At 24.8% G+C, this 27,182-nt stretch overlaps 3 protein-coding genes across 3 annotated transcripts; 1 reads left to right on the forward strand and 2 right to left on the reverse strand.

Annotated features, from left to right (window-relative positions):
- Positions 1 to 4,906: 4,906 nt before the first annotated feature.
- LOC113559786 (probable lysine-specific demethylase 4B) lies at positions 4,907 to 8,774 on the reverse strand. The gene is made up of 8 exons (XM_026965540.1): positions 8,530 to 8,774; positions 7,218 to 7,271; positions 7,022 to 7,161; positions 6,845 to 6,934; positions 5,836 to 6,054; positions 5,578 to 5,762; positions 5,366 to 5,519; positions 4,907 to 5,301 (listed from the first exon to the last, which is right to left on the reverse strand). The coding sequence occupies exons 3-8, from the start codon at positions 7,157 to 7,159 to the stop codon at positions 5,014 to 5,016; spliced, it is 1,074 nt and encodes a 357-aa protein (XP_026821341.1). The 5' UTR covers positions 7,160 to 7,161; positions 7,218 to 7,271; positions 8,530 to 8,774; the 3' UTR covers positions 4,907 to 5,013.
- Positions 8,775 to 9,603: 829 nt separating this feature from the next.
- Positions 9,604 to 16,644, forward strand: LOC113559641 (protein phosphatase 1L). Its single transcript, XM_026965392.1, has 5 exons — positions 9,604 to 9,663; positions 13,351 to 13,862; positions 15,045 to 15,465; positions 15,816 to 15,946; positions 16,023 to 16,644. Exons 2-5 carry the CDS (start codon positions 13,407 to 13,409, stop codon positions 16,425 to 16,427), a joined length of 1,413 nt encoding a protein of 470 aa, XP_026821193.1. The 5' UTR covers positions 9,604 to 9,663; positions 13,351 to 13,406; the 3' UTR covers positions 16,428 to 16,644.
- Positions 16,645 to 22,846: 6,202 nt separating this feature from the next.
- Positions 22,847 to 26,775, reverse strand: LOC113559865 (zinc finger protein 37). The gene is made up of 4 exons (XM_026965646.1): positions 26,595 to 26,775; positions 24,840 to 25,535; positions 24,530 to 24,770; positions 22,847 to 23,611 (listed from the first exon to the last, which is right to left on the reverse strand). Exons 2-4 carry the CDS (start codon positions 25,451 to 25,453, stop codon positions 23,009 to 23,011), a joined length of 1,458 nt encoding a protein of 485 aa, XP_026821447.1. The 5' UTR covers positions 25,454 to 25,535; positions 26,595 to 26,775; the 3' UTR covers positions 22,847 to 23,008.
- Positions 26,776 to 27,182: the final 407 nt, after the last annotated feature.

Here is a 27,182-nt window from a genome sequence, read left to right on the forward strand (position 1 = left end):
TATTTCAAACCTTTTGGCATAGTTGATCCTACTGTTCGTATGATATTCGGCTTATTTCACGCAATATTGTTATTTATTACCTATTATACTTATACATCAAGTTTATTGATGTGTTACATTCACCTTGTTCTATAGTATAGAACTATAGACTCTATACGGCACCTCATTAAGCGATCAAACCCGCTCGGCCTCGAAACCTCCATGGTTCACTCTTCAGCTGAACATTTCCAGTATCTTCCTTTTTTATTTACGCAATGAGCAGTTTACTCGTATTATATTATCCTGTATTTACTTTGATTATTTATGTATTACTCACATGGTAGGCTGATGTGAGTAATTATTATATTCTAGTAGCTAGTTCTAGTTCTAACTCTCTTTAGTAGATAAAGGAGAAGTCTCTATAATCACATGGTTGAGAACTGAGAAGTAGATTTAAATAACGTCTAGAAAAATTAATAATTTTACACTAAAATTACATTTAAATAATCTTATTTTAATTTTTAATAGTACCTATTATAATATCTGTGTATCAACTCCTATTGAATGAAAAAATTCACCCCTCGAATTTTAATTTCCTTCAAAATTGGATTGATTAATACAGTTATATTTGATATTTAATGAGTACTATTTTTTGTAAATAAAAAATTATTTCAATTTCAAAAATAAAACAAATGGAAAATTAGTTATGTCCTTAATATTTCTTAGCTGCGGAAATTGTTATTAAAATTGAATGTAAATGGCGTACAATTTTTGCTTCAGCAGTACAATCAAGACTACGTTAGTGTTTATATTCAAATATTACTCCAAGTTTTAATGGCATACAATACACTTAATTTCAAATTTGGAGCGAAATAGTTTTCTGATACAGAAGAGAAGTTGCCATAAGATACGTTAATAGTACCTAATAAAGTAATAAACTAAAATAATTAAGTTTACCATTTTGCACAGCAAACTGTATATCATAATTTAATAGGAGTTAATGTCTTAATATAATAATCTGTGATCACTGATCAAAATCACTCTTATAAAAACAGTAAAATCTTAGTAGTACCACTTGCTTAATATTATTATTTAATACAACTTTATGAATCAGCAAAAGTGACAAATGACCTTATTGTAGAACCCTCAAAGATATTATGTTAGCGATATTGGATTGAATATTTCTAATTCGTAATAAATTGTTTTCTATTAGTCAGGTAAAAAAAAAATGTATATACAATTAAAATAGTATTAAAATATTTATTGAGATTTAATATAGTAGCAAAAGAAAGTTAAGTGTATATATAACTTAAATATTATATCATTTATATCAAATATAATAAAAAAATATAAATAATTATAATTTTTTTAATAATAATATTGCTTAATTGTTATAAAACAAATTTAAAGTTTTCTAGATTTATATATTTTTGCTTAAATTATTTCAAGGTAATAACATTTATCGTTCATAAACTTATTTGTTTACTAAAGTATATAAAACATTTATTGTAGGTAGTTAATTGTAAATTTTCAAAAGATCAACATATAACTATCACTATTAATATTAATGTAAAAAGAAGTCAAACCATAGTCATGATAACTTGATAATCAACATTGCCCAATTAAATATAAAATATTATAGTTTATAATGCTTTAACCGTGAAAGGTATAGTTCAGTGGTTTTTAACCTTTTTTGGTTCAATGCCCCTTTATTGTAATAAAACTAATAACTAACTGCTAACACCTCCCCTCCTTCATGCAAAATCAAATTCTCTTCGTATATATTTATTTATTCATCAGTTATTCATTTACTATAATAAACAAGACGTTTCCCATTGACACATAAAATTCGATTAGATAACATGCCGTAGACGTTGTATGGCGTATTCAATTACAACTATTCTGATTTCACGTTCAATTACTCGTAGTGTTAGTAGGTATATGATATTGAAAATTTATATTATTTTTAATCTCCGAGTTTGAAAAAGCTCACCGCCCCCAGCGCCCCCTTCAAAATTATCGCCTCCCTCCCGGATAGACCGAAATGCCCCCAAGGGCGTGATAGCACCCTCGTTTAGAACTACTGGTGTGGTTGATAAATTAAATGCATAAATATAAGATTAATACTCCTATGGTTTACATGTAACATAATTAAATCATTTTTTAACAACTAACTTTTCTTAAAAAAAAAAAATGAACGAAACTATATCTGTAGTAGAGTAGTACAAATTAAGAGTTATATCTGTTAAAATATTTATATAAATATTTTGTGCATTGTTCATGTATTCTAAGGCTTAATATATTTTTGTTATAAAAAGTTTTTTAAGTAAAAAATTTATAATTTATTTGTTTAACTAAAAAATAAGATTTCATTGGATATACTTAGTATCTTACAAGAATAATGAATAACAGAACATTTAAATTCAGCAGAACCAATTCTGTATCGTTATTCATCTAAGGAACCTCAAGATTTTATTAATATTCATACATGTAACCATAACCAGTTATGATCATTTTAAGATTACGTGTTCTTGATAATATTCTTTCATTTAAGTTTGATAATAGGTTAACTAATTTTAATATTTAAACTAACATAAGATTGGTTCCACGATCACAAATTTGCCATGATGTACAAACTACATAGGTCAAAGAGAAAATAAATAGTATACTAACATTCTCTTTTTATATAGGTAATAAAATTTCAATCCATCAATGCTTTTAACATTATTGTCTAAAATTATGCAAAAAGTTATATAGCCCCCCACAAAGGATAGTTTTTTAAATTTTTAAACACTTATGTCTCAGAATAATTATTTGAATTTTTAAAACTAACTAAATAAAATAACAAAAATATAAGTATTAAATTTGAATCTGTCTGTAAGTTAATTTAAATGCACATATCAAATTGGCTTATTGTTATCATGTCATAAATAATGCATGTAACGAATTTAATAAATGATAAATCCTTTTAAAATTACAAATCATTCTAATATAATATATATTAATATCACATATGAACAAATTTTGTGCTAAAAATCTTAGATATGTTGATGTTAATACATACATAAACATCAATTACAAATTAAAATTACATACAAATAAATTATATGCATTAATAGTCTTTTGTGTCTACACCTCCAACACTGTTAAATATTAAAAAGAAAACATGTTGAATAAAAATAAATACATTTACATCAATACAACTAGTTGAAAAAAAAAAATAATAAATATTAAATCATGTTCATAAAAATTAAAACAAATAACAAGTCATATTAAGAACATATTAAATCATTAATTGCCTCCAATATTTAACAATGATATTAATTTCTTATATTTAGTGTAGTTAAATTTAATTAAAAACATAATCTTAAGTGAGCTATACTAATAGACAGAACGTCTTGGTGAGTAGAGTGGTTTGCTATAACTATGCTTTTTGTACACTTGGTTTGTCTTATACATTAATATAAATGTGGCATAACGTTTGTTAAAAACCGTGTGAACTACTGTAATGCTCTGTTATTAGTATAAAGCCTATTACAAAAAATATTGATATAAAACTCTAAAAATTAAGACAGTCTTGTTTTTTTATCAGAGATCAAAATTTTAATATTATAATTATAAAAACGCTAATTATGAGAATTTAAAAATAATTATAATAAAATGGTAGTTAGAATCACAGCCCATGACATGAAATAAAACATTTTATTTTTTATATTTATCCGTTTGAGGACACATAAAATAATTCCGAAAGTAAAGAAGTATAAATTTTTTCTAGTGTAAGTTATGGTAAAAATAAGTTTGATAAAAATACATGATATTTAAAATGAACAAACATTTAAAACTATTAATTACTTAAATTAATACTTTAAATGTTACACTTTTAGATTAAAAAGTATATTAAAACCTGTGGTACATGGTTTGAATAATAAACTTTTACTTTTTTGACATTTTCAATTGTATTTAAAAGGACCATTAATTGGAAAGTTAATATAAAATATTAAGAGTACTGCAGTTTGCTTTATTTTAAGCATATTTGATACCTTGTGAGAAACAGTATTAATTTTTTTTTTTTAATGTTCATTTAAATATCAATCAATATAAAGATTTTATGTCTAAGTATGAGTTTATTAATAAACTACTATGTACATATTCAAATGTGTAAGTTATATGACAATTTTGTTATAAAAATAAAAGTTATTGTAATTTTAAGAGCTTGACTATATTATTTCATTTTTATTCTTCGATTAGCTGTTAAGGGCAACAGAAAGTCAGAGACAACAACTAGTGAAATTAGGAAATGCCAATAACTGCATGCTTAGCGTGGAGGCTGTGTAGTATTTATTATAAAGTATAATGACTAAAAAAGATTCATAATTAAATACATTTGAGCATTCTAGCTAAGTTAATCAACTAAAATCTACTTGTTAATGAATAAAAATCTGTCTTCAACATTATATTCTGTCTAACCAAATGTATAACAAGTTATTAGATCTAAATACAGTATTATATGATTTGTAAGTGATATTAACTATAGAAAACAGAAGGAATTATTCTACATATATAAGAATAAAATATCCTATAATTGGTACATAAAAATAATTATCTGTATTACCTACTATTTTCTATAAGTATAATTTTATAAAATATAAAAAAAAAATTACATATTATATCACATAACTTAACTAATAATTAAAAATACCTTATACTAAAAATATAAAATCAAAGCTTGTAGCCATTCTTAAGATAATAAAAATAATAATAAATTAATAATTTTACAAAGGTTTTTTTTCAATTCACTTATTGAAGATATTGAATAAATATACATGTACATGATACTAATTTATTTAATGAAAAATAGAATTTAGTAACAATAAAAATCTGATTTTGATTAATATTGATAATTTGTACTATCATAAATATATATATAAAGCTTTTTGAGCAGAGAGCTCTCAATAACAATTATTTAATTATTTACATTTTAATACTGAAGTCCAAAATTAATTTTCTCTCAAAAAAATTAAGCTATAAAATAAGTTAATGCACACGTACTGCGAACTTACGAGAAGGGTCTTCTGGATGGCAACCAATATCTTTACCATTGAGCCAGTCTTCATATTTTTCAGGTTGTAATCTCCTTACAAATGTGTCCATATCAATTTTCACTGTGTCCTTACAACAATGACACAGTGTAGCCCTTTTTCCATACTCTACCCAACGGGGCGATGCAAAATTAGTGGATTCAGCCATATTAAACCCATGGTTAAATCCGGCATGATACCCATATGGAAATGTTATAATAAATTCTCCTTTCTCTTGTGTTATCTAAAAAAATTATAAAGAAACAATTAGAATATTTTAACAACATTTTGTATTTACAATCTTTTACCTTGTCAAATGGAACATTGTGAGTATTTAATAACTGTGGCGATATAATAGACATTTTATGTCTAAGATATGCAGGACATATGGAAAAGTCTGCGGAAAAAAACCCATTAGCAACTCTTTCAAATCGCCGTCCATATTCAGGTGGTATTGCATACCTTAAAAAATTTAATGCATATAATAAAAATCACTTAGGATAAAGCATATAAAAGTTACCATGACTTTGGGCTTCCTTCGTGAATATAATTTATACTGTATAAATCCATATCTTCAGTGTGCCATGAAAATGACGTTTTCCACATTCCGAAATATAGATAGGCTGTATTGACCCCATCAATTTTAATTCCGTAATCCTGATTGACATAATCTAATACTGTGCCCAGTTTATTAATATTCCATACCTTAAATTAAGAATACATGAATTTTTTTAATTAAATATAAATTTAGAAATATTCCTATATATTGAACACTCACTTCAACATCTTTATCAGTAATACTTCCTGACACATCTGCACCATATATTGGACATTTATAAACTATATTTTTCCAATATTTTCTTTCAAGATCTGCATAGTCAAAATAGTATGGTGCTTTATATTCATCTGACTCGGCCATTCGTTTATACTGTGCTACTGTCATAGCTTTCTTTTGAATGTTAAGTTGTTGAAATACCCCTGTTTTACCTCGGACATCCTAAAATAACATGATTAGTATAAATAAATAGATAAGCAGTTTGTCACTACCTTACTACCACTCTAAGTTTACAACACTATATAAATAAAAATTGTTTTTCTTTTTTAATTAACACATTTATTGCCACATGACCGCTGGCAGTCATTTTTATAACCACCGGGCTACCAAAATAATGTACATTTCTTATATAAATAGTGGAATTTGGCACTTGGTTTATTATCATGTGTGTGTAAGCATGGTGTAAAAGAAAAAAATATGTTTTAAATGATCTATTACCTTTATATGACATTTGTTCATATGTAAAACAAACTGTTAAATCCCCATAAAAATTTATAAAAATATCATATAACACATTTTCGGAATGATAATAAAAATTATGGATGGCTTATACGTTAACAGTTGTATAACCACCGGCAGTCAACGTGTTAAGGTTTATGTATGATTGGACTCAGAAATGATGTAAATTACATTTTTTGAAAAACAATTGACTGACTATGAATCAATTATGATACATTAGTAAATTTATATAATTATATTAGAGGTAGTTATATCAAAAAAAGATAGTAATTTATTGGACTATGTTTTGAAAAAGAAAATATAATGGAGGAAAAGTATGACCATTACGGGGAATATTTATAAACATTTGTTGCGAAACTAATGAGAAATTTACACCATACATAAATAGTCTGGTGGTAGTTGAACTAATGGAATTTTTAAGAGTTGGTCATCAAGCAAGTTAAGTTAACAAAAAGTAACACAAAATTTAAATTTAAAATCATAAATTAATTACTTGACAGATTGGTGCAGGGATAAGCATACTCATTATATCATCACTATAATAGCTCTCTTTCCTAGGGATCCATTCTGGTGGTGGAATAACCTATATAAAAACGTTTTTAAATATAAGTAATTTTGAAAATTTGAAAAAATAATAAGCTTTATAATAAATATTGGTAAAATAACATACTTTGGCGATACCAGCTCTATGAGCTCCCTGACTTTCCATGTAATCCACATATTGACTGAAATTTTGAAATTCAGACCAGTTTGGTCTGAATATCATAATTTTTCTTAATTCATTTTTATGAATACCTCTACTAGACATACCTAAAATATACAAATTACATAAATATTATTATAAAAAATTATAGAAGTTCACTTACTGAAAAAATTGAATACCAACTGGCTACTAGTTATTTTTTAAAATGGATATTGCTCTAAAAACATAGAAAATACATTTTATAATTGGTTAAAAAAAAACACTGGAGTTGGCATTTGAGAGTGATAAATAGCTGCAAGCATAGGCGTTTGGGGGGAGGGGGTGGCATAACGGGGCATTTCATTAATACTTTGATTTTGGTAAACATAATTTATACATTCAAGGTACTTTCCTGTAATACGAGACTACCTTGTTTTTTGACATCACAATCCTGTTATCTAAGACTACCAAAATGGTTCTTTCCTGTTATACGAGACTACGGTTTTATCGTGACTACCAAAATTTGCACACTCCTATTATCATAGACTAGCTATTTATTATTTTTACTTATTTTTATTTATAGGAAAGTTCAGCTTTTATTTAATATACTTTTTAGTGTTTGATTTCATTTTGCTTCTCCCAAATAAATTTCTTGCGGGCGCCCATGACTGCTAGCATAACAAATACTCAAGTAGAAATCATGACTTCAACATTGACAATATATACCTATGGTGTATTGGTACGGATACGTGGATATACTTATGTGGATACCTTATACTTGTCAGCAGATTTTAGATTTTTGACTTATACCTAATGTAAAATATAATTTTACGGGGATACCCTCCTCCTAAATTAACTCGATTATTATTGGCTAATACGAGTAACAGCACATACAATACATTAAATTGTATAGTAAGACATTACAGGTTAATAGTTATGAACATAATACAAGAGAAAAAGTTAATTTTTTCTAGTATTATGTCCAGCGAGAACTATTTATATTGAGTATACTTATTTCGTTAGTGCGTAAACCCATAAATATATTAATAAATATTTACCAATACACCACTGTATATACCTATCTATAAAAATAACAGACTTGAATACCTACTAACCTAATTATATCGTACAAAATACAAATATTAATAATAAAAGTGCAAAACACACATTCTTGGAAAAATCAAATACCTTACCTATTTTTTTGGCACAAGTAAAAAATTCAAAAATTGATCGAACAAAAAAACACGCGACTTGTGGTGAGGAAATGCAAAAAAAAAATGGCCGATAGCGTTACAAATTAATTCCAGGAGTCTAGTCCAATAAGTTACAAGTAGTGAAACGGTGTTAATAAAACCATACAACAATCCAAAAAGAAACGTTACACAACGTACTGTCGTTATTGTCCAATACGTTAAGATCATAAATGGCGGCCGACTACACGGATAGTGGGATGTACAGTAGTTCACGCTAATGGCGTACTGTGTTCGCATAGTTACCTTAGAGCTGCGATGGTAGTTGATAATTATAAAAACTGCGATGGATGGAGGCAGCCGCGATTTCAGTAGCTTATTCTCCGCCGATTAGGTAAGAAATTAAAAATGGTGGGCGAGTTACAAAAAATATGTATAACACAAAGTATGGTGTAAATGAAATAATAAAGGAGAACCGGCGGAGAACAACCGTCAATTGTTAAAACACAACTACACCGGACTGACCGATAGCACACCAAGTGCGTGACTGTTCAAAATCAGAACGCCGAGTCCCGCAGTGCGCGCTAACCTAACCGGTGACCGGTGTTATCAGTGTTCACACGCACGCGGCTGTCGAATCGTACGCCATTAAGAGAATTCTGTTTGGCGCGTACGCCATACAATATTGCCGCTAAACATGGTTATCACATAGAACGTGTTCTATCCGAACCGTTCACGACGCCTCGCACAATTATTGTTTATTCCATGATTTTATCTTGACCAAAGAAAAGTGCATGGCTAAATATTTAGCCATGGAATAGTGATATTCTGAGGCACTATTGCCACTATAATTCTGTAAAAGTATCACAGAGGATAGAAACATGGCTAACGAAACGTTTCATTTCGTCACAGTTCATCCGATCTGCAACGAGCTGAATACGGTAAACGGATAAAAATGTGATTAACAGTCAGTGGGACCGCGGTCCGATCATCTAGTTCCCCCGCTCCGAGAGCCTAATTTAGCGTAATTTATACATTTTTTAGTTAAATTAAATTTGTCCTTTACTCTCTAAACTCCACCTGGAGCCATTTATAAACGTTCACGTTATTTCGTTCCACGGACAGAGTATCTGAAGGCCGGTTTGGCAATTACGTTGCATAAAACCTAAGATAGTCCGATTATGATCCCGACAATATTGTGGGGAACAACGGGTACTGAGATCTACTGTCATCCAGTATCCACGATAACATCAGTATCGACTGCTATCATTACAGTATCATTATTATTGTGATCATAATATTATTAATTTAACTATTTATTATTGAAATGTATTAATATGTTATGTTTATATATTAAATACCCGTATTATTAAATATTCATGTTAAACAACGGCAAATTAAATAAAGTAATATAAACATAAAAACATTGTTCGTACTCGTGTAAGTATTTAATTTTATTTTGCGTACTTAAATAGGTTTTTATCATTTCTGAATTACAAAATTATAATGTAAAAATATATCAAAGAAACAGTCTACAATAAAATATCTTAATTCATTCTTGCCTTTGTAGTATTGTCAATACTTAATTGTAATTACATCAAACTATGTACATTAAATGACAATTATTCATACTTGGAATTGTGTTTATCTTATCGTGTGCCAATTGGCTACTGTATGATGAACAAAAACAAAGGACATTAAAATAATGACTATTAAAAATATATATAGGAAGAATGTAATGTTTATCTTCTCAAACCACTATAGCCAATGAAATTAATTTACTGAGTATATAAACAATGTATGTTCGTCTTTGATGAAATATTCTGGTTATCCAAATTCACTTATCAAATATCAAAATCGCTTCTCCTTTATTCTTTACTGTCATCAAAAACCTTCTTTTTTTCTGATTAAAACCATATTTATGAAATATTCAAGAATTGCAATTCATTTAAATACAGTGAATTAAAAAAAAATTGATAATTTATAATTGTGTATCTAGTGTATTTAGCTACTTACTATAAATATTTTTATGTCATTCTTCATTATTTACTTGATCACCTATTTAAACTAAAAAAAAAAAAAATAGAAAAATATCCTATTTATTAAGAAAGAAAATGTTGAAAAATTTAGATAGAAGTATTCTTTAGGATTATAATTCTTTCATGTATTTACATTATTGCTACTTTTATATAAACAGTTTATTTTTATATCACAAAACAAATATATCCAAATTGTCATAAAATTTCATTAAAAATATTAATCTATCTAAATTTTTCACAAAATAAATTACGCTGTGTCTAGATACCCGTATGCCCGTGTAAATAAAGTGTACACGGACTCATCCGTGTATATATTCGATACCCTAATTGTAAATGTGCATGCGCCTTAGACACCATAATATTATTTCATATTTATATGCTCATACATACTATATCAGTAACCATACATAAACTTAAAATTCTCTATAAATTTGTGTACCTTACAACCAATTCTGATTATAGTACCTACCGGGCTACCTAACTAAAAATTAAGGTACATATTATCATGAAATAATTAAAGATCCATAGGCTAGACAAACTAATTATCAATTATATTATTTGCGAAATTTATTTTTTATAAATGAACAAATTATATTACATACTTTCTCAAAGTATCTCAGAATATCTTATGAATTTAAATATTTTCCATTTAATTTATTTTTTAATTTTGAAGTTTGCATACTCAAGATTAAGTTAGGTGACAAATTTGTTGATTTCCAAGATTTTGAAAGAGTGCTTAAACTATTAAAGATTCAAACTTTGTAGATTTTTCAGTAACGTTAGAATCTCTAAAGGCAAAGCATCCAGCTAGAAAAGACACTAATGCCCCAGAATAATTAAAGTACTGCTATATATTGTATATGTATGTACACGGTGTATTTAAAAAAAAGAAAAACATGCCCTGACAAAAGGTTAACCTCATGATTTTAATTTTTATTACGTAAAAAAAAAATTTTAATCAAAAATATAATGTATAATAATTCATTTTTTTACTGTGAATCATAATTGACCAAAAATTCAAATTTTTCTTTGACAAAGAAAACATATAGAATATTTCTAAGTTCCACAAAATGATATGGTGTAAAATGATAAATAAAACATGAAAATAGGTTCTGTCAATACTTAATTTATAAGGTAAAAAAAATTATTTATAATAAATTTTAAATTCTTTGGAAGTATCTATACTTTTTTCTAAAGTATTTGTATTTATAGTCCAAATTCATTTTTTACTGAGTATTTAAATACTTTTTAAAATAAGTATAATATCTATCTGTACTTGTAACTTTTAAAAATAATCTTTTACAGTTTTATAAGACTGAAAATTTATGATATTGATTTCTATATTCTGAACACAATTGTTCAGATATTAGTGGAATTAAGTCAATATATTACAAAGTTGAAACATGTCAAATTTTGTCACCTACCTAAACTTACTTATATTTTTAGTTATTTATGACAAATTGTGCCCATCATCAATTGTTTATTCTGAATTGAGAGTGAAGTTCATCTTAGGGCCTTAGGCAGTGTGCGTAAAAAAAAGAAAACATTGCATACAATTCTTTATGATAAATATAATTATATTGAAATTTATGTGGTCAGTTAGTTTTTGATTTCAAATTAAATTATAATAACTTAAGCAGACCACGAATTCGATTTTTTCTTTTTGGGTGTTACATTAACACTTGTTTATGGTATAGCGTTAAACAGGAATTGTTAGGTATACAAATATATAGAGAATTTTAAGTTTGTGTATAGATAAGGTATTAATTAATATTATGGTGTCTAAGGTACATGCGCATTAATAATTCGGGTATCAAATATATACACGGATGGGTCCGTATACGCTTTATCTACACGGGCACCCAGGTATCTAGAAACAGCGAATAAGTTATAACTAGGAATACAAAGTAATAAAAGTTATAGTTGATAAAATGTGAATAAAAACAAATATAAATAATATAATAGCCAATAGGTGTATGAGAAAAGTTATTAAAAATAAATTAACTAATTTTCACTAAGTTGATATTAAAATATATAATTATTTTTTAAAATAACTATAATATAAATGAATTTTAGAAGAAAACTAATTGGAAAAAAAATAAAATTTGTTGTGGTACCTGCGATATGTCTATCTATAACAAAAACATGGCATTATCAAACAATGTTGCGGTAGACTAACTTATAGTGAATTGGCATTTTGCTTCTTTAAACACATTTTTAGGAAAAAAAATACATATGTTAATAATTTAAAATATATCTATATACATAAACAATTAAAGAGAAAACTCCTACTACTTTCAAAACTTAGTATAATTTATAAGTAGAGTTCAGATTTGAAAGTAAAAGCCTTTTTTAAATAATAATAATAATATAAAAATGATTTTTATACAAAAATGTGTTTCATTTATTATTTAAGTTAATGGGTGTGTTTTTATTGCCTTTTTTACTTATAAATGCCTTTTTTTCAATTGATCTGATACTTTTATAAAGAAAATATGTCTGCCATAGAACAGCAGTGGTTCCCAACCTCTTTAGTTGTGTGGACTACCTATTTTGTAAAAAAATCTTTGAGGCCCACTAATGAGTAATAGCATACCTATATATGTTTATAATATATGTAATATAATTTTAAATATATACGTTAGTAATATTAATATATGATCCATGACTCAGTTCTACGCTGCCCGCGGTTTGGGAACTGTTGCCCTAGAAATTTGAACCTTCTTCACTCTTGACTATTTACATAAGGTAATATGTAGTATAATTACACAACTATTTGAAAAAGTAATCTATATCTTATGGCCAAATAATAAAAAATACGACAATATTATGCTATAAACTGTCAATGTTTTACTGAAAACAGTTTATCTAAATACATGGTAGTTATTTTTTTTTAATATTTAAATATTTAATATAAACTAATTAAATCAACTGAGATCTATTTAAATTTTTAGTAAATTTTGAAATTGTCTTTTTATAAAATTATAAATGTTTTTTTGTATTAATTATATTACATTCAAACCTGAACTCTACTTATCAATAATATTGTTTTACACATCTTTTAAAGTTTTTTTACATTTTTTTACAGACTACTTTGAAATAAATTTAATTAATTCATGGTCAACAATTATTTTGTCGATTGTAATGGATGATAGTGTTGAAGACAAAATAATATACCAAATTTATTTGACACACATGAAGTTACTATCATCAAAACTAACATCAGCTAAGAATAAAGTTAATTCTTATAACAACATGTGGAAATATATGCAATTTTATTTTACTAAACCAGAAGTAATATTTTTTTTGGCATTAATACTCTGTTTACTGTTTTTCTCTGGAAATTTATTTCGAAGCACAAATGGATTTTTAAAAAAAATTAATCGAAGCCTGTCATTTATTGGTTTTAATGATTTTCAACAATTGATGGTTGATGAAAAAGATGCACTTAGTAAGAATTGGAAATTTAATGGTAAAAATATTGCTTTATATGCTATCAAAGGTAGACGATCACAAATGGAAGATAGATATGTTATTAAAACTAATATTATGAACACTGGTATATCATTATTTGCTATTTTTGATGGACATGGTGGTGAAGTAAGTAATAATATTATTTATATTACCTTTTTGAAATTAAAATAATTATATATTGAAATACATACACTAATTTAAAGTAATATTTTGATGTGTTTATTATTATATTATACTTAGTATAATATCTTAAGAGTATTCTCATTTATATAAAACAAAAATTAACTTTATTATTACTTACAGAAATATAATGCCATTTATCTTATTTAGATTATTTATTAAATACAGTAAATATTCTAGAATTCTTACCAACATATTATAATATGTAAAACACTTATAAATAATTTATACTAAATTATCATTATGTTACAATTTTGGACTCCATTTTAAGTTATTTTTCTTACCTAAAACAATTTTTATTTTGTAATTTATATAATTTAAATTTGGAAATAAGATACATTAGTATTTTAACTTATTACTTATTTGGTTTCAAAGTTTTAAAATTATTCATTATATACTTATATTTTATGCAATACTTTTATAAGAAACCATCCAATATGTTATTGTATACTTTAATTTATTAAAAGTAAAATAATTGTGTACTTTCTATTGGTTGAGCAGTATTTTTCACTTATGATCACGTGGGGTAAAAATGTTCCAAAACGTATGTATTCTTTTATTTATTTATAATTCGATACATATCTTTTGAAGTGTTTTTAGCATTTCCATGCAAAATTGTATTTTTTTGTTTTTTTTTTTTATATACAAAAATTACATTTATATGTATTATATATATATTAAGTTAGTACAATACAAGTTCTATTGGTCGTAAGGAGTAAATAATCTCCCAACTGAAATATAGACATCATTAAACATTTTCCAAAATAATGTACCTACCAAATATTTTGTATTGTTATTCATTTTACATAATAATCTAAATTTATTAGTCAATTAGAACTTGTTTTGTTAAACAAATAAACTTGAGCTGTTGGTTAAAGTTCATTGTATCAATAAAAGTAATAATAACAATATTTAATTGCACATGGTAAATATTTTCCACATTATTTACTCAGTATTAAAGTTTTGACTAAGTCATAAATTTAGATTAATGTGTAGTTATTAATTTAGTAAATACATAATCTTGAGAATGTTTTTATGATATTTATATTTTAAGTATGGAATTATTAAACTTTGCGACCAATATAAGGTTAATTAATATGCCTTGTAAAATAACCATAACATTTTCAGTTTGCCGCAGATTATGCTACGACACATTTAATGAAAAATCTTACAAATAAAATTATTGAAGTAAAAAAACTGCTTGATGAAAAAACTAATACAACTGAAGAACTAAAAACATTTAATTCAAATATACCTGATAATTTAACTCCAAAAATGAAAACTAAAATTACTAAAATTGAAGAACATAAAACGAAACCTTCAAGTTCTGCAGATGATAGCGTTATTAATCATAATAAACTTAAACAAGATTCTCTAAGTTTGATAAAGGATATAACTACATTAAAAAATGTTGATGACGAAATTATAAATCCTTCTTCATATTTACAAAGAGATGGAAATATCAATTTTTCAAAAATATTAATTGATGAAGTTCTAGCTGCTGACAAACTATTAATTGAAGCAGCAAAATTAACTTATGATATTGCCGGTAATGATTAATTTTATTAACATTTATATTATCTCGAATTTTCTATAAATAGATAACTGTGCAAGTATTAAAAAAATATTGAACCTACATAAAACTAAGTTATATTTTTGCTTAATATAATAGAATAATTCATATATTTGGGTGCATATTACACTTAAAAAAAAATTTATGTTAGCTGCCTCTTTTTTTTTTAACAATTAAATCTACTGGAAAAATTAAAGTAAAACTTAATAATTTTTGTTTATATGAATTACAATATAAAAATATAGTTTTCATTAAAATATATATATATATATTGTTATGAAATCTATAGTAAAATTAATTTTAAACTTAAAAACAAATGATTTTAGGTAGCACAGCACTTATTGTTTTAGTGGAGGGCACTACATTATTTGTTGCAAATGTTGGAGATTCAAGAGGTGTTATGTGTGATAAAAAAGGAAATGCTATACCATTGTCATTTGATCATAAACCTCAACAGGTAATTATTTTTATAACTAATACATTCGTTTAAATAAATAGATTGTGAATATAATTATTCATTTTTTATTATTTAGATGCGTGAAAAGAAACGTATTGCTGAAGCTGGTGGTTTTATATCATTTAATGGTGTTTGGAGAGTTGCCGGAGTATTAGCTACTTCTAGAGCACTTGGAGACTACCCATTAAAAGAGAAACAATTTGTTATTGCCAATCCAGATGTTTTAACATTTGATTTATCACATCATGATCCACAATTTATAATTCTAGCATCAGACGGTTTATGGGATACATTTACAAATGAAGAAGCTATCGAATGTATTAAAAAACATATAGATGATTCATTTCACGGAGCCCAATACTTAACAATACAATCATATAATAGAGGATCTCTAGACAACATTACTGTACTAGTCATTAAATTTCCACCTATATGGAGTAAAGAATCTCAAGTAGTTGATCATGGTGGTAGTAAATATTAATTGTTAAACATAGTAGGTAATTTAACATAATAGGAACCATTTTGTAAATTTTTACCTCTAAAGCTAATATAACCTTGTATTTAATTAATTACCCACCTATTTTAGTGACTTATATTAAGAAGTTAATTTTTGGTTTTATTTCGATATAACTGTTATGTTTGTGGTTATGTTAACTGTTTTGTATAATTTAAATTAATATATGATGTATTTCAATGAATAACAATAAAAAATTATTAGTTCTAATTGTGTCCTAAGGTTGCAGAGCTTAGGATATATGTTTGAATAAAAAATGAAATTTATATATCATTGCCAAACATTTGAAAATAAAACAAATTTAATTAAATAGTCTATAAGGTTAAATCGCACATCTGTAACATAATGTTTATTATACATAGAAAAAAAATATGAGTTGCAGAATTGTGAGAATTGGTACAATAATGATAGAAAATATTGCAATGAAATTCTTGTTTATATTTGTTATCTATTGTAAAAGAAGAATTAGACTATTTTTCTTTTAAAAAATTAAGAAAGCACCTAATCTAAAATAAATAATACTGTGAGTTCTGCTTAATGTGATCACTGGTTTATAGAATCAACCGTTTATTGGAATCAAAATTGAAAATCCCAAACCACATCTTATGTTACTAATGTTTACTCCTTTTATTAGAATCGCCAAGTACCGGATAATTGAATCATTGGTACTTGTCTAATATGCAACCTACCGTAGTTATTTTTTATTTTATTTCATTTTATTGCGGGAAAGTACATTTGAGTTGATGGGGTTTTAGAACAAAGATTTTTTAAAGTAGACAAAAGAGATAAGGAAACTTTTTTTTACCAATAATACAAAATGAAATAGAATTATTAGGATCAATAAATTATTTATTTAGTTCAGTGGCAAGCATATAACACCTTAAAAGATGTAGGTTATTATCATGAAACTGTCAATTATTACGAGTTTTTTTGTTGATCCTACAACGGGCGCACAAACACAAACAATCAAGTGTATGTGAAGACATGTCAAAACTAAACACGGAATTAAAACCAGAAGAGCAACAAATTTGTTAGACCAAAATAAACCCTAGAGCACACGCTTCACGGTCAAAAAGACCGGGCTTTTAGAATTTTGTTCATTGCTTCAAAAATATGAAGTATTAATCTAATCCAACCTAGGTATCATCAAATTAGATACACTCCCAATTGTCTACAATTTGATTCCTGTACTATAGAATGGTTCAAAGTTCATTATCTATTAAAAAAAAACTGTCTAAAAGACTGTGTGCGTGATATACTGTGATATAAACTTATATTTAATAAACTAATAACATTTATATGAAAGTTAAATTTGTTTATATGTATCAATTTATTAATAAGTATTTGACAATTTTATTTATTTAACAGCAATAAAATAATAATTATTTCAATTTGTGTGCATAGAATCTTGTAAATATTTTTAATGCATGTAATCTAGGGTTAAAAACATTCCTATCACTTTCATGGTATTTCAAACTTTCACTAAAAAGAAACCAGAACTGTTTTGAAAAAGTTAAAAGGAGCTATTCAAAAATATGTCGAAAATAATACTTTTCAGTTGTTCCAAAAGTTGTAGGTACAATGTACGAGTACATACATTTTTTGTATTTTAATTTTAAATAATTAAAAATCATGTATAATAGACTATTTTAACTGAACATGAATTTTAATTTCAGCTAATATGAAAATGAAATTAGTAGATTCTCAAGTACAATCAAAGATAGATAGTTTCTTTACATTATTTTTAATTTATTATATTTTTATTTAAATTTTAACATGCATATAAATATAAACTCATCAATAAAAAAAAAAAAATATTTTATGGAATCAACCGGTTAATAGAATCAAAATAATCTGAACCAAACTGATCACATTAAGCGGAACTCACTAGTTTACAAAAATATCAATTGGCTTTCTTAATCTAAATTAGTACCTAAACAATTTACCCATATACTGTACAGGAATATTTAAATGATATATTTTAAATTGTTTTATTTATGTTTGTATAATCTATAAACAAAATACTATTGATTTATATATAAATCATTAAAATTATTCTTTTCAATACATACCAAATGAAAGTTTTCAAAAGATAAGTATTATGTCAAAGAATAAAGATACATAGATATATTACAAATACATAAAGATATAAATCATGATAAATGGATTGCATACTTCTAGTTACTTGATTTGTGATGTTATCAAGACCGTGGTATTTAGTGCTCATTACTATTTGGTATCAAAAATTAACCAGTCATGACTGTATATATGATTTAAACAATATCACCACTGAATAAATTAATATTTATATTACTTATACATAATATGATACACTCAACATTAAGAAGTGGTTCCCAAACTTTTTTCCACAGTGCCCTCTTGTAAATATCATGGGAGACAGAATAAAAAAATACTCATTAATTTATTATGAGCCGTACAGGTGCCAGCAGTACTGGTGCTCTTAAAAAGTGTCCGAGATGTCTCTAATGCACAGTTTGGGAACCACTGTCGTAGAGTAAAATATTTCAATATTACAGTAAAAATAATTATTCAGAGATGAACAAATTTAGTATGATTTAGAACAAGTAAAATGTTCAATTATACTGTTATGCTGTTACTAGTGTGTAGACGTACAAGGATTTGCTTTCAAAACTTGAATTAGCTGACTTCGCAGCAAAATATGTCAAAACAAACAAACAATAAAGTGTTAATATAATATATTAAAAACACTTGCCATTTATTAATTATTAACTAACAATATTTAACATTATAACAGTTAAGAATGTATAAATAATTATAAATAGTCAAATTTAACATTTCATACTGATTGGACGGAATATGAATTTACAGTCACAATTTGAAAATCACATAATACAGGTTTAGTATTTCATAAAAACATAATTAATAATTTAAAAAAAAAACAGAATAAATAAAAGTATTTAATATTAATAAACATTAAAATAATACCATATTATGTTACATTTTTATTATCATAAAAATAATTGTTACATTTGAGATTTTATTTATCATTACAAGATGTAATACTCAACAGTTATTTATTTATCTTAAAAAATCCAATTAGGTTATATGCTTAATGATAAATAATTCTTGTAAATTTGTGTACATAATTTAAAACGTTTTGTCCAAGCATGAAAATGAAAATTTTTGTAAATATTTTTACAAAAACTGTACTAGCAATCAGAATTGTTTACAATAATTACAATATTAAATTATAGACTAATTTAGATATCAAAAACCCTGTATTCCGTTATTTTAGACTAAAAATAATGGCATTTAATACAATTAAATTAACATATGATTTAGGATGAAAATAAAACTGTGCAACAATAAAGAACAATAAATTAATATAAAAATAACTAAAACGTCTAGTCTAGACTAAATATGAAAATGAAAATTTTCGTAAAAATTATTTACAAAAATTGTACTAGCAATCAGAATTGTTCACAATAACTCAATATTAATACAAGGTGGGTGTCTAATTCTAAATTTATTGATACTTGCAAGTAACAAAATACTACAGTTTATATTTCTAATAAATCACTAAATAAAGTAAAATTTACAAAGATTAGGTAGGGGTATAAATAATTGTGTACATAGGAAATATTATGTTAAATAATATTATAGATAAAATAAAGGTATTATTATAATATTAAATGTAAAAATATGTATTTACAATGCGACTTATGAAACATAGTATCGCGGAGTTTAATCACAACTGCAATTGTGCTCTAAAAATTAATTTGTGGTTAGGCCCAGTATAAGGCGTAAACATTATAGTTTACAACTTACATAACTGAAACGGACCACAGATTTAGGGATATTAAATCAGCAACAATACATTTGTTTTGATAAAAATACAAATTACTTTTTATTAATTAATTTATTTTTTTGATTAAGTATGAGTTTATAGTAAATTTTTAACTAATAGATTAGTTAGTGAACATATTTAAAACCCTATAGTAGTCCTATTGTTGTTTAATTAAAATTGTTTATGTTATTTAGACAACACTGTGGTTTTAAATTTTTATAAAATATTTAGGTTTATTTTATGTTATGTTTATTGTTTTACTTTTAGTTCAAATTATAAATCTAATAAGTTATAAATATTATTTTATGACTAATTCAAATTTTAATAATGATGAGATTTTGTATATTGAAAAATGTAAAAGATTTTACAATTAACTATTAAACACAAATTAAATATTAAAATAAAATTTTCAAGTTGTAAATAGAGGCACAACATTTTTCAATTTTCCTGCGGGCTTTGGTCTTAATCCAGGTCTGTTAGTGGTAAAAAATGTATTACTTTAGTACTTATATTAAACATTATAGGATCATGAATTGATATATTTTGTGTTAAAAAATACCAACAATTTTTGTTCGTTCAATCGTAGTACTATACTAAATTTCACATAATAATGATAATAATAACGGTGTGAATATATACCAAGGATGAGTATCGTACACTATAGTAAGTAGCAGGTTAATATCTTTAATAGGACCAACCGCCTAAGAAAATATTGGTAAACTAAAAAGGTATAGCTCTGTCACTATTATAGTCACAAAAAAATTAATTTCCTCAATTCTGTATAATACAATATCATATGTAAAGTACCAAATAACAATAAGTATATCACAAGTGACAGGTAATTAGCCCAAAAAAACACAAACTAATTGTATCGTTGTACAGTACATTTTTCAATTGTTAGTATTTTGAACACAAAATGAGTGCTTACACTTTGCAAATAATTTGAATAGAAAAATTTACAATATAATATAATATCACAGAAAAATAGATAACTAAAAATAGGTAAATTATTTTATAATAAAATATACCTAATTTCATATTTCTTGTTTTTTTTTATGGAAGTTTAAGTTTATTTTAGTTAATAACATGTTGTCAGGTAAGTGATATATTTTACTGGTATAACTTCATACTAACCATACTAGTCAATTTATTCATTAATAGTCAATGGATATCTAACTAAAAATGAGTTACTTAATTAAATAGATGTTTGGAATGTATACTTATAAATAAAAATTCACTATTTTAATACAACTGAATTTGGAAGTAAAGTAAATAATTAGTAATCAAAATGTATAACACAACAAAAGTTTTGGTCAGTAAAAATATGTTTGATTACCTGCAAGCAATATTTGAATTAAGTGAATTAGCATTTTAATGCAGCCAAATGTTTTCTTATTTTTTCTTTCATACAAGTTATGATATTACTAATACAAAAGTTAATAACAAAACATTATGAGTACTTAATATTTTAAATAATAAATTAGTACAAACACTTTAAAACTATAAATTGTAATTATAATTTATAAAGAATATAATAATTTATTCCAGAGATGAAGAATGATTATTTACTCAAATCTGTTTTCAAATTCATGCAGACAAATCCTAAGTAAAAAAATTAGTACACAATTATTGTATATTTGTGTCACAAATAATGGGTAAATAATATGATTCACCTATTTTTAACAGTTTTTTACAATATATTTTTTAATTATTTTCTCAGAAATATATTATATAAATACAGTTTTAATTATTTTAATTTAAAATATAATCAACATACTGACAAGGCACTTGGACGGAAAATTTTAAAACTCAACAAAATAAAATAACTTTGTTTTGTACTTACAATTACTTACTTAGATAACACAAATAATTTATATTACATTATCTATACCAATCAATACAATGAATATTTCAAATAAAATATATACTTGTGCTCCTTTACAGTAACAGCATTTCAACAAAATAATTGAATAATGTAGACATTATTAAAAAAGGATAAATACCAAATATTTTTTTTAAACTTTTATGTACCTATAAATAAAACTTTTAAGTACAAAATCATTAAAACAAAATATTTTTAGCTCTGTTACTAATCCATTACATGATGAATATTTAAAATACTTAATTTAGTTATATAAAATAAAATATATTTTAAATATTTGTGCTTAGGAGAAAATTAAATAAATACATTTGTTTTAAAATAATTAACTCCCTAAAATTAATATAGTCGACCACTAACACGTTTTTTCATTATGATAACATGCCAATACATAATTTTATTTTATTTGGTTATTTTGATAGGTATATAATTAATACTGTAGTAAATTGTTGTTAAACAAATACAAGAAGTCACCATACAATTTTAAGTTGAATAAAGACTATCAGTCATACATTTATAATAAACAATCATAATTTATGTTATATTTAATTTAATTTAATATTATTAATTTGTATAACAAGTAGGTAGATAAATTTAAAAAAATGAATTTATAAATTTGTATTTTTTACTTTTATAACAAAAAATTATTATTTCCAATACTAAGTTGGCAAAATCAATCAATTAAAACATTTTAAGTGTTATAGCTAATATTGCAGCATATTTTAAGATATATTTTATTTTGGTTATCACTGATTAAATACATTATTAATTAAAGTACTAAGACATTACAATATAGATGATATGAATAAATTGTGTTTGGAAATAAATAATGTATGAAGATTATTGATGCGTTTTACTTAGTAAATGAGAATTAAACTCATATACATTACTACATTGTTCTCCACAAATATTGCATTTCCATGGGTTTGTTTCAGAATGACACCCCTTGTGAAGAAAGTAAAGTGTTTGGTCTGGAAATGTAATACCGCAAAAGGAACATTGTAATGTTTTTTGAAATGCTATATACCTCCAAATACCAGGATCTGTGTTATGAGGCTGAGATAATTCAGGGGTATTCATATTTATGTTACGTTTAAATTCATCACGCAACAATGATTTTAGAGGTGATACTTTGATTAATGATGATAAACTTGATGCTGGTTGAAAACGTCCAGACTCAGTTTCTCCATTTTGGACATTATTTATACTATTTTTTCTTAAATGCTCATCTCCTTGTTCTTGTTTTATAGGAATGAGAGAAACAGATGGTGTGATTGTACTTACTTCACCTTCTTGTCGACTATTTCCTGCTAATATTGGTAATGTAGACATATTGGAGTTTGAATCTGTTGATTGTGGAGAGTTTGGACATTCATTATCTTGTGAAACATCATCATTATTTAAATTTTGAATAGTTTCAGTTTTCATGGTATTATCATTAACCTAAACATAACAAAATAATAGTAAAATATAATACAGTCAAAAAGATATAAAGTCTTACAGCAATTAAAATATTTAAAAACTAAGAAAAAAAAAATTAATAGTTGTATCTTATAATTCAGTGTTACAATATTAATTTGAGTTTTACAAATTATTTACAAAAAACAAAATAATTTTTAGTAAAAATAAATATCAGAAATGATAAATGTGTACAATTTATTGTTTATTCTCAATAATTAATTAATAGTTCTTACAAAAAAAAAAAAAATATGTTTTTATAAAATAATAAAAATAATACAACTTTACAATCAACAAAATTATTGTTAATGATAAAAAGCAATGATTGGCATGAAAATAATATTTTTTGTTGTTGGTGATTTTTCATTTACATATTTAAGTTTGTGAAGTTTTATCCTTTACTAAATAATTAAACAGCAAACAAACACGTAGAATTTTCATACTAGTATACTATAAGTTTTATTTTTAGTTGATTAAATTAATTATTAGGTTAATGATTAATTATGACTGTACAGCACAAGTATTTTAAGACTTATAAAAATGATTAAACCATGCTTTAAAAAAATATATATATAAATTACTTATGTATAACAAATCATTAATACATTTTAAATTTGAGGACATTTTTTATATACTTAATTCCTTAAACTTTGCATTAAATATAGTTTTATAATTCAACTTATCTGATATTTTTAATTGGTTTATTTATAAATTTTTCCTATACATTGTGTTTGAAAGCATATGTTTTAGGTCAATTTAAGAAACTAAGATAAATTTCAAGTAGAATAATAAAATAAATATCCTAATGGAAATAAAGTAATATTTTATTCAATTATATTTCATGTTTACATTTAATAACCAGAATAAAATTTAATTTGTAACATAATTAACAGTTATACTTACTTGAGAAGAGGAAAAAGATGAGCATTCTGTAGGATTGGGTTCTGTCATTGATATTTCAACATGGGGTGTAAGAAAATGCATAGGTGGTGTTGCATTACTTTCTGAACGACTTCCTCCAATTGAATCTCCGCTATCACTACAAGCTCCACTAGTACTTACATTTCCGCTATTATATTCAATATGATTTGTTAAAGTAGAATTTATTACATTAACACCTGGGTTATCTAGGTCAATTCCATGTCTATAAATATAAAAATATTAGAAATGTAAAACAAATATTTCTATGATCAAATTTAGTAAATATTTTTACCGGTTAAAAAAATGGACTCTTAAACTTTTCATTGAACTAGCTCTAAAATTACATAATGGGCATGATTTAACCATATCGTGTTGACCAACATGTTCATTTTGAAAATGTGCTCTCATTGCAATTTGACGTTGAAATCCTCTATTACAAATTGGACAATGAAATGGTAATGATTTTGTATGTGTTGTAAAATGTTCAGCTAAATGATCTTTTCTAAAAAAACGCTTTTGACAAATTTTACATTCATAAGGTTTAACTCCTGTGTGTCTCATTTTATGTCTTCTCATATTAGCACCATTTGAAAATTTCATGTTGCATATATCACATTCAAATAATTTACGATTTGTTTGTAAATCATTCTCATTATTACTTTCCGTTCCTTGACATGTAGTTAAGTGTGATATTAGACTTGTTTCATTTAAAGTTTCATAGTTATCACATCTATCACATCTATGAACAGAAGTTCCACAGTCTGAGACTGTGTCATAATTAGAATTTGATTGATCATTTTCAATGTCCCCATTTTCTTCAAAATTATTGTTTGAATTATCATTATTATTTCCAGATGATACATCAAATTCCTTTTTTACAGGTGAATATGAAACTACTTCAGACATGGTATAATAAGATCTCTTTGTTTTAATAATTCAATTATAAATAGACCAATTAAGTATACCATAAGAATAAATAAGTTTGATTCTAAAACAAAATAAATTATAATTACATGCTGATATTTGACTATATTTGAGTGATATATTTACATTAAGGCATACAACATTAAATTCAATATTTTGATAACTTTTAATGTATAAAATCATTGAAGTGAAACTTTATTTAAGTACTAATTTTTAAAATTCATGATTATTATTGTATAAAAAATAGTTGATATACTATATTATCTAATTGAATAGTCAATAAAATACTGTATTATTTATATTTACATTCTACCTAAAGAAATTGAAGATTGTACATTAAAATATCATTAAAACATAAAACATAAAATCTATCAAATACACAGTGTATTTTCCATACACTGAATGAAATAATATTATATTTTTAATTAAAAAAAAAAAAACATCTATTGTTTATAAATATTAATTTGTAGGGAAGCTTACTAAGGACAAAACATTTTACAAAAACAATTAATTTGATAAAATATATAGAATAAGTAGACATATTCTATATGCAAGTTTTTAAAACAAGATATCATTTTTATTTAAAGGCACTATTATAAAATTAATTTTTTTTTTTTTTTTATTTGTATTAAAAACTTGTATAAGTCAAATGTATTATACACCTTAAAATAATCTGTATACCTATAAATAGTACATAGTCATAACAGATTTAAAAATTAAAATTTTAAACTATAAAATATCTAACATAAAAAATGTCTTTTATAATGAAATATTTAAATGCAAAAATTGTAAGAATGTTATTTAATAAAAATATAAAATAATTGATAGATTTTAAATAAAATATTAAATGTATTATTTGATTAATAAAAATATTTGATAATATTATATACCTACATATGAAAATTAATTTCACAACACTCATTAGAAAACTCAAATTTAAAAATAAAATAAAATAAAATTTGAATATAGAAAAGGATTTACATTGAGGTCATGTTAACTATGTAAGTTAGGTAAGAGTTATGTAGGTTAGTGCACTGATTATATTGGGCAAGAATGCAATATCAGAATACTTGTGAATACCTAGAAACTAGGTCAATTTTATGTAAAATAAAACAGAACATACCACATAATCACATAGAGTTTGAAGATCACAATAAAACGGAGTATATGAAAACTGTAACATTTGTATTATGTATAAGAGAAGAAATTATTGTACAAAAAATATCAAAATAAATGTTTAAATTAATCAAAAACATAAAAGAATGGAATGAGAACAAACATTCTAATGTGTTCAACAATGGTTAAATACAAAGGGAATACTAACTATTGACTTATAATGCATAATTAATTTAATATAAACAGATTATGAACACTAGTGATTTTCTAAATTTATTTTAAAACAGTAAAATTGCAAAAAAAAAAATTGTAAAAAAATAATTTTATTCACTTATGTATACCTAAAAACTACTAATTACTGATAAATGATAATCAAAATACTAGCAAGGTTCATCTATCAGGTGTTTTTTTTTTGTAGGCCAATGCCAGGTTTACTACTAGATAGCAGTATATATTCCTTGTAATTTCAACAACAAGCGAACTGATGATAAGAATAAAAGTAAATAATACCTATCAAAATTTCATGACAATTTTAATCTTACATTTTTAGTTCTTAGTTCTTACTCACTACTTTAACGTTACTACTTGGTACTTT

Source organism: Rhopalosiphum maidis, chromosome 3 (assembly GCF_003676215.2).
Source record: "Rhopalosiphum maidis isolate BTI-1 chromosome 3, ASM367621v3, whole genome shotgun sequence".
In the NCBI taxonomy this organism is placed as follows: domain Eukaryota; kingdom Metazoa; phylum Arthropoda; class Insecta; order Hemiptera; family Aphididae; genus Rhopalosiphum; species Rhopalosiphum maidis.